The following is a 7095-nucleotide window of genomic DNA, read 5'->3' as shown; positions in this document are numbered from 1 at the left end:
TTTTTTTTTTTTTTTTTTTTTTGGGTACCAGGGTTCGAGTTCTGGTCCTTGTGCTTTTGAAGCAGGCGGTGTGGAACCACTGAGCTAAACCTTTGGCCCATTTCTTGCGAGACAGGTCTTGCTAAGTCACTTTGTAGCCCAGACTTAGCTAAAACTTTGATCCTCCTGCTTCAGTCTCCCAAGTGCTGGTATTGCAGGTGTGCACCACCACACCTGGCTTTAAAAAGTTACATTTTTATGCCTGGAATTTAGCTCAGTGGTGCCGCAGCCTACCTCGGAAGTGTAAGGTCCTGAGTTTGATCCCTGGTACCAAAAAAGAAAGAAGAAATGAAACTTCAGAAGAGGAATATAAAATAAAAGATGATTTTTTAGAAAGTTATTTTTAATGAAGTCAAATGCATCTGTTTTTCCTTTTGTCATTTATGCTTTTGTGTCAAAGATTTGCACCTAAGCTGGGGATTTAGCTCAGTGCTGCCTGCCTTGAGGTCCCGAGTTTGATCCCTGGTACCCTCCCCCAAAGAAAGCAGTTGTATGGCTTTAGTTTTTACATGTAAGTCTGTGAGCCATTCTGAGCTAATGTTCCAGGTATTACGTGATCATTTCCCTAACGGGCTCTCTCCAGCCCACCCCAAGGGAAGGAGATGGAAGGGTGTCTCCCAGCCCGAGGCTCTGGAACCCTTGGGGAACAACGTCTGGCCTGAGCGCGCAGGAGGGCTGATGAGGGCGTCTGGAAGCGGGCCCGGCAGGCCCTTGACACTGCCGCATGGCTGACTGCCGGCTCAGGCCTGCTGGTCTTGCAGCAAAGCCGCGGCGGGGAAGATGAACCTCTACGAGTCGTTCGCCCAGGCCACCCAGCTGGGGGATCTGCACACCTGCCTGATGATGGACATGAAGGCCTGTCAGGAGGACGACGTGCGGCTCCTGTGCCACCTCACACCGTCCATCTACACCGAGGTCAGTGCCTCCCCTTCCCGGGCGCCCCTCTCTCGTGGTACTGGGGATTGGAACGGGGCCTTCACGCTGCTTCCCTGGTCCTTTTCATTTGTGGCGTTGGTTGAACCAGGGTCTCGGTCACTAAGTTGTTCGGGGTGGGTTTCAGTCTGCAGTCCTGCCTCTGCCTGGGATGGTACGACAGGACTGAACCACCATGCCCAGCATTCCACCTCATTTTTGGTACTGGGCATCAAACTCAGGGCCCTGGGCTTGCGAGGCAGGTATGGTGCCGCTGAGCTAAGTCCCTGGTCCAGCACCTCTTGCTTTAAAGGCTGAAGGTCCTCTGAAGTTCCAGAACTCCTGTCCTTCAGCTTTACCGTGGCGTTAGTTGGGACCTAGCTCTCAGCTCTGGGCCCCCAACCCGGGTCCAAGTTCAGACGTCTCAGGCTTATGACCCACCTGGATTCTCAGACTTCCCAAAGACCAGGGCTCCTGTGGCGCAGTCTCACTTTCATTTCCCCAGTTCGGCTGCGGTCTTTTCTTGCCACTGGAACAGAGGAGGAAGTATCAGCTCTTCCTCTTCTTGCTGCAAGTTCCCAGGAAGAGAGAAATGAGGGCCAGGGTGTGGCCCTGACTGCAGAGCTATGACCCCAGCCAAGAGAGCAGGGAGGAAGGGGGCCCCAGATGTAGCTCAGGGCACTGCGCCTGCTTCGCAAGCCCAGGGTCCTGAGTTTGACCCCAGGTACCAAAAACGTGGAGGGAGGACGGTGAAGGGCCTGCCGCACGCCCAGACACACTCTCCACACTTTTTCCTTGTCTAGGAGGCTCCCAGGTAGCGTTCTCTGCTGCCAGGGACGTCATGTTTTATTGCTGCTCCCAGAGAACTGCCCACTCTGGTCTCCTTCTTGAAGCCTGACTCCTCCTACCCGCACCATTGTGCGCATGCACAGATGACGACGGTGTGGGGCCTCCAGGACGAGAGCAGCGTCCCAGCTGCTGAGTCTCTGTGGAGGGATTCACACCGGGGTCCCTCCTGCCGACCCAGGCAGACTCTGAGCTCCTTCCCTCCTTTTCTGTGTAGTTTCCAGATGAAACGCTGAGGAGTGGGGAGCTGCTGAACATGATCGTGGCTGTTATTGACTCCGCACAGGTGAATCTTGAGCTTTGTCATCCTACACACTTGAAGACGGGACTAGGGGACAGGGCTGTGCTCTCTCCAGGCCTGCAGACAGGAGCAGGAGCGGACCGCACCGACCCCATCTCCTGGTAGCGGTTGGCTGCACCCTAGGCCCTGGGGCAGGAAGAGAAAGCGAGCCGGAGGGAGGCAGGCTGGGGCAGCTGATGACGAGCGTCCCTCGTTCTCCTTACTCTTTGGACACTCCCGCTTCCTCAGGGACAGCTGAGGTCGCTGGCTTTCAGGTCTCAGCCGGCCTGCCTCTGGGCTCAGAATGAAACAGGTGGAGCATTTCCCCTGACCTTGCCACCCTGCAGAGGCCCCACACGATCGCAGTGTTGCTCAGGCCTGGACTGGGACCGCGTTTCTTCTCCCATCCACTCGGTCTGCACTCAGAGGAAACAAGCAACGAGGAAACCTCCTTTCTTTGCTCTTGCCTCCCCCTTTCCCTGCCCAGTGCAGTTCTGGGCCCAGCTTCCCTGGGCCTGCTGGCTCCTCAGGCTCCGGTGCTCTCTGTCACCAGGCACGGGCAATGTCTCCTAACTGCTTTTCCTCACGTGACTGTGGTTCCCAGTCAGGCCTGTCGCTGTTTCCGCAGCCCCCTTCATCCTCAGAAACCTTCCCTCTCACTGGCCTCAGGCCCCTTGTAGGGCTAAGAGGTCTGCTCTCTCGCTGCCCTCCGTAGCTGCAGGAGCTGGTCTGCCATGTGATGATGGGGAATCTGGTCATGTTTCGGAAGGACTCAGTCCTCAACATACTCAGTAAGTGGCCTGGCCTCTCAGGTCCCCGGGAGAGAGGAGAGGGGTGCGGCCCTGTGCACTTTGCAGTAACAGAAAAGGTGGTTCTGGGCCAGAAAGTGAAGGAGAAGAACCGTTTGCCACCCTGTGTGGTCGTGGGCCAGTTCTCTCCCGTTCTGGAAAATGGGACCTTTTCCCTCGTCCCTCGAGCCTTGGGGCCAGTGGGAACGCAGAAGCCCTGTGAAGACTGGAAATAAGGGCTGTGTGGGAAGGAAAAGGCTCCGAGTCTGTGCCACCCCTGCTCGGGGTGCGGGTCCTCGGTTGGTTAGCTGTGTTGAAAGGGGGTATGAGAGAGAGGAGAACAAGAGGTCTCTTCTGTCTCTCCCAGTCCAGAGCCTGGACTGGGAAACCTTTGAGCAGTATTGTGCCTGGCAGCTCTTCCTGGCCCACAACATTCCCCTGGAGACCATAATCCCTATCCTACAGCACCTCAAGTACAAGGGTGAGTAGGGTTGCAGCTTGCAGCTCCTCGGGAGTGTTCAGCTGGGGCAGAGCCGAGGCCTCTCAGCTTCTGGGTGAGCCAGGACCTTGTTCCCAGGACCCCAGTGCGGAGAAGGCCATCATGAGCCCTGCCGGCTGACTCTGACTGCGTGCTGGGCCGAGGTCAGGGACAGGACGCTCCCCGGCTCTCAGTCTGAGGCTGTGCTTGCTCGGCTCCTGACCCGCAGGGGGATGGGAGAGGTGCCCAGATTTCCTGCAGGAGTGATATGGCCCCTCTCCCCACAGAGCACCCGGAGGCCCTGTCTTGCCTGCTGCTTCAGCTCCGAAGAGAGAAGTGAGTTCCACCCCCAGGGCTCCCTAGCTGTCGGTCCCACGTACCAAGAGCTAGTGTTGCAAGGGGCTTGGTCCTGCTCTCTTTGCCCTTTCTCTTTCCCGTCCCTGATGTCTGCTTACTCTGCCCTTCACCCAGTGTCACTTAGAAACAAGCAGCTCCCTGGGGTCTGGGCTTCCTCTGACTTTGCGGCCCTGCCCACCAGGAGCTGCCCGCGGAGGTGAGGAAGTGGGGACCGGACACCCTTATTTCCTGCTGCCGTGGCAGCTCTGGTCCTGGTAGCCCCTGCACACCACAGGCTAATCAGGAGGAGGATGGGTCAGAGTCAGGGGTCATTCCTGTCCTGCCCTCTGCCCGCCCAGAGCAGCAGCTGGGCCATGCGCTCCCTGCTAGGGCTGCCCGGTGAGAGGCGGAAGGCCCCTCTCTGTCACGCGCACGTTAGCAGCATCCCCCGTAAATGGGCCAACAGCTCTCTTCTCCTCCTACCCTCTGCCTGCCTGAGACACTAGTGCAGTGTCCCAGAGCAAGTGGGAAGTCAGGGGGCCGCACGTGGGAACAGCCCTCTCCGGCCGCCCTCAGGCCGGACACCAGCCTGGTCCCCTTCCTCGCTGCTCTGCGGGAGGCTGGCGGTCTGGCAGGCCTCCTCCCCGGCATACAGGCAGCTCCTGCACCACCACAGAGAAGGAAGCCTCTCACTGCTGTCGCAGCGGGACTCGCAGCGGAGTATGAGGGAGGGCAGCAGTGCCCAGGGCCGGCCGGCCAGCACAGAGCTCATGTTGTCACCCCAGGCCCAGCGAGGAGATGGTGAAAATGGTGTTGAGTCGGCCCTGCCATCCCGACGACCAGTTCACCACCAGCATCCTGCGGCACTGGTGCATGAAGCACGACGAGCTGCTGGCGGAGCACATCAAGGCCCTGCTCATCAAGAATAACAGCCTCCCTCGGAAGAGGCAGAGGTGGGGCCCGGTCCCTGGCGCCTGCCCCGGGATGGGTGTTACAAAGCCGTGACCGCCGCCCCTCCCTCGTGGGCCGCCTGTGCCCTGTGCAGTGGAGGGCGTCTGGCACTGGGCACCCTCCCCAGCTCAGCGGCTCTCCTGCCTCCCCACGCAGCCTGCGGAGCTCCAGCAGCAAGCTGGCCCAGCTCACCCTGGAGCAGATCCTGGAGCACCTGGACGGCCTTCGGCTCAACCTGACCAACACCAAGCAGAACTGTACGCCTGCTCCGGGTCGGGTCTTACAGCGCTGGCCTGGGTCTGACCCCCTTGAGCCAGGCTGGGGCAGGGAACACCCTGGGGAGCACAGCTTTGGGAAGGACACACGGGCTCCCAGAGGGCTCACTGTCCTTTCTCTCCGCCCCTCTCTAGTTTTCAGCCAGACGCCAATCCTCCAGGCCCTGCAGCACGTCCAGGCCAGCTGTGACGAAGCCCACAAGATGAAGTGAGCCTCCTTCCGCGTCGGCCCCGAGGAGTGGTGAGGCAGCCACAGGAGGGGTCAGGGTGCCGGCTCTGAGCCCGTGTTCTGACCTCTAGGTTCAGCGACCTCTTCTCCCTGGCTGAGGAATATGAGGACTCTTCAACCAAGCCACCCAAGAGCCGGAGGAAGGCGGCTCTGTCCAGCCCTCGGAGTCGGAAGAATGCCACTCAGCCCCCCAACGCCGAAGAGGAGTCGGGCTCCAGCAGCGCTTCGGTAAGACCTGGGCAGTGCGGTGCCAGCAGCGTGCGGGAGGAAGGGACAGCAGACCAGGAGTGGGGCCGGCCAACGTCCAGGGTGGTGATTTTCTCTCCTCTCCCACGTCTTGCAGGAGGAGGAAGACACAAAACCGAAGCCTACCAAGCGGAAACGGAAGGGGTCCTCTGCAGTGGGCTCGGACAGTGACTGAGGCCCCGGTCCCGACCCACCCCCAGTTTGACTGCCCTCCTCCCGGAGGGTAACTGGGCCAGGGATGTGCAGGAAATGGCCTCTCCTTCCCAGCTCGCCCAGTGGGAGGATGAGCTGCTCCCTGAGGCCCCTCCTGTCCTGCTGCTCCCCACCCCCGCCAGTCTCTCCAGGAGCTGCTTCAGCCCAGGAAGGTGATGACCGGGCCGCTGGGCAGGGCGGCCAGCATGAAGGCAGTGCTGCTTCCCCACCGCCTTGAGTCACTGAACCGACGAGTCGTGGCCGCCCCGCACACAGCCACGTGATCGGTGCCCATCGGGGCAGATGCCGCAGCCTTGAGGAGGAAGCCGGAAGGGGAGGCCCCAGCCGACACTGCCCAAAGTGTGGGTTGGCCTAAGGTTGGCCCCTAAAGCCGGGCCGGGATCCGGGGAGTCCCAGAGGCAGGTTCCTCAGAACTGTGACATGGCCCCATTTCCTTGGTTCTGTTTTGGCTTTTTCATTTTTTCTCTCTACTTTTTTTTTTTTTCAGAGATAATCCAGTTTTAAAAGTTGGTTTTAAATGAGAATAAAACGAGCCTGAACATTTGCACGAGTTGGTGCCCGCATTTACCCTGTGCGTGTACAGAGAGCTCCAGGGTCGCTGGCGCCCCAGTTGTGTCCTCAGTGTCCCTGCCCTGACCGCCTTACCGAGGGCAGGATAGACACAGCTTTGCCCTCCCCACCCCTCTTTACCACGGAGGTGTGAGCCAGGCACTGACCTGTCGGTGTGGACGTGGAAGCTGGCACCGCCTCTGCCCACTGCCCCCAGCCCGGAGGCCCGGGCGAGTCGTCCTCCGGCTCGCTGACTCGGCCCCTGGTCTGGACGGGTCCGCCTGGGAAGGAGTCTCAGAGACCAGGCCAGTTGAGGAACGAAGGGTACCTGCAGCTGCTCCCGACGCAGCCTGCAAACGGCCTTTCCACAGAGTCCGGGTTGTCCTCTCCTTCCTCCCTTTGAAGATCTAAACCACCAGAGGCCTCCTCTTCTTCCTGTCCTTCCCGACTCCGCTGCTCAATTAAAGCCAGGCTGGAAAGCATTCTTTGGCTGGCCCCAGTCATCGTCCCTTTGTGCAAAGCGAGGGGCCTGTGCCGCGTGGCCCCTCCGGAAACCTGCGTGTCTGGGCCACCACCTTTTCCCTACTTCACTCTGCCCATACCTGGAGGGGAGCATGACTTTGGCTATGGAGCTGGGACTTGTAGAAACAAATGGGGCCCCGTGTGGTGGCGCACGCCTGTACTCCCAGCACTCCGGAGGCCGAGGCAGGAGGATCGCTGAGAGCTCCAGGCCAGCCTGAACTACGTAGCAAGACCCCGCGCCCGCCCTCCAAAAAACAAATGGGCCTGGAACCAAGATCTCTCCGGATACCCTCCCTCCATCACGGCTGAAAAAGCTGCCGAGGGAGAGATGCGCTGGAGCCCGGTGCCCAGGCGCACCGACTGCAAGCTGAAGCCCCAGAGGAGGGACTTGAGAAGGCGGCGCAGACCCGGGGTAGAAGGCGGGCGCGGGC

General features: G+C 60.0%; 1 protein-coding gene and 1 long non-coding RNA gene across 7 annotated transcripts in view; one reads left to right on the top strand and one right to left on the bottom strand.

Annotated features, from left to right (window-relative positions):
* The window catches only part of Ints3 (integrator complex subunit 3), a 38636-nt gene extending 32320 nt beyond the window's left edge, over window positions 1-6316 (top strand). For all 3 annotated transcript variants that reach the window (XM_010617316.3, XM_010617317.2, XM_010617319.3), the window contains 10 exons: window positions 801-954; window positions 2015-2083; window positions 2793-2868; window positions 3233-3346; window positions 3631-3679; window positions 4465-4632; window positions 4787-4887; window positions 5041-5113; window positions 5206-5362; window positions 5478-6316. In XM_010617316.3, coding sequence (XP_010615618.1) covers window positions 801-954; window positions 2015-2083; window positions 2793-2868; window positions 3233-3346; window positions 3631-3679; window positions 4465-4632; window positions 4787-4887; window positions 5041-5113; window positions 5206-5362; window positions 5478-5555 — 1039 coding nt within the window. In that variant the 3' untranslated portion in view covers window positions 5556-6316. The remainder of the gene's footprint in view (window positions 1-800; window positions 955-2014; window positions 2084-2792; window positions 2869-3232; window positions 3347-3630; window positions 3680-4464; window positions 4633-4786; window positions 4888-5040; window positions 5114-5205; window positions 5363-5477) is intronic.
* Window positions 1-6387, bottom strand: part of LOC104857438 — a 16510-nt gene extending 10123 nt beyond the window's left edge. For all 4 annotated transcript variants that reach the window (XR_004515084.1, XR_004515082.1, XR_004515083.1 and 1 more), the window contains exons 1-2: window positions 6310-6387; window positions 1393-1519 (exon numbers count right to left, since the gene is read on the bottom strand). This is a non-coding gene — a long non-coding RNA (uncharacterized LOC104857438). The remainder of the gene's footprint in view (window positions 1-1392; window positions 1520-6309) is intronic.
* Window positions 6388-7095: the final 708 nt, after the last annotated feature.

This window comes from Fukomys damarensis, unplaced genomic scaffold (genome assembly GCF_012274545.1).
Source record: "Fukomys damarensis isolate Sample0158 unplaced genomic scaffold, DMR_v1.0_HiC HiC_scaffold_33, whole genome shotgun sequence".
Lineage (NCBI taxonomy): Eukaryota > Metazoa > Chordata > Mammalia > Rodentia > Bathyergidae > Fukomys > Fukomys damarensis.
Note: the sequence above shows the minus strand (reverse complement) of the source record. Positions and strands in the feature narration are given on the sequence as shown.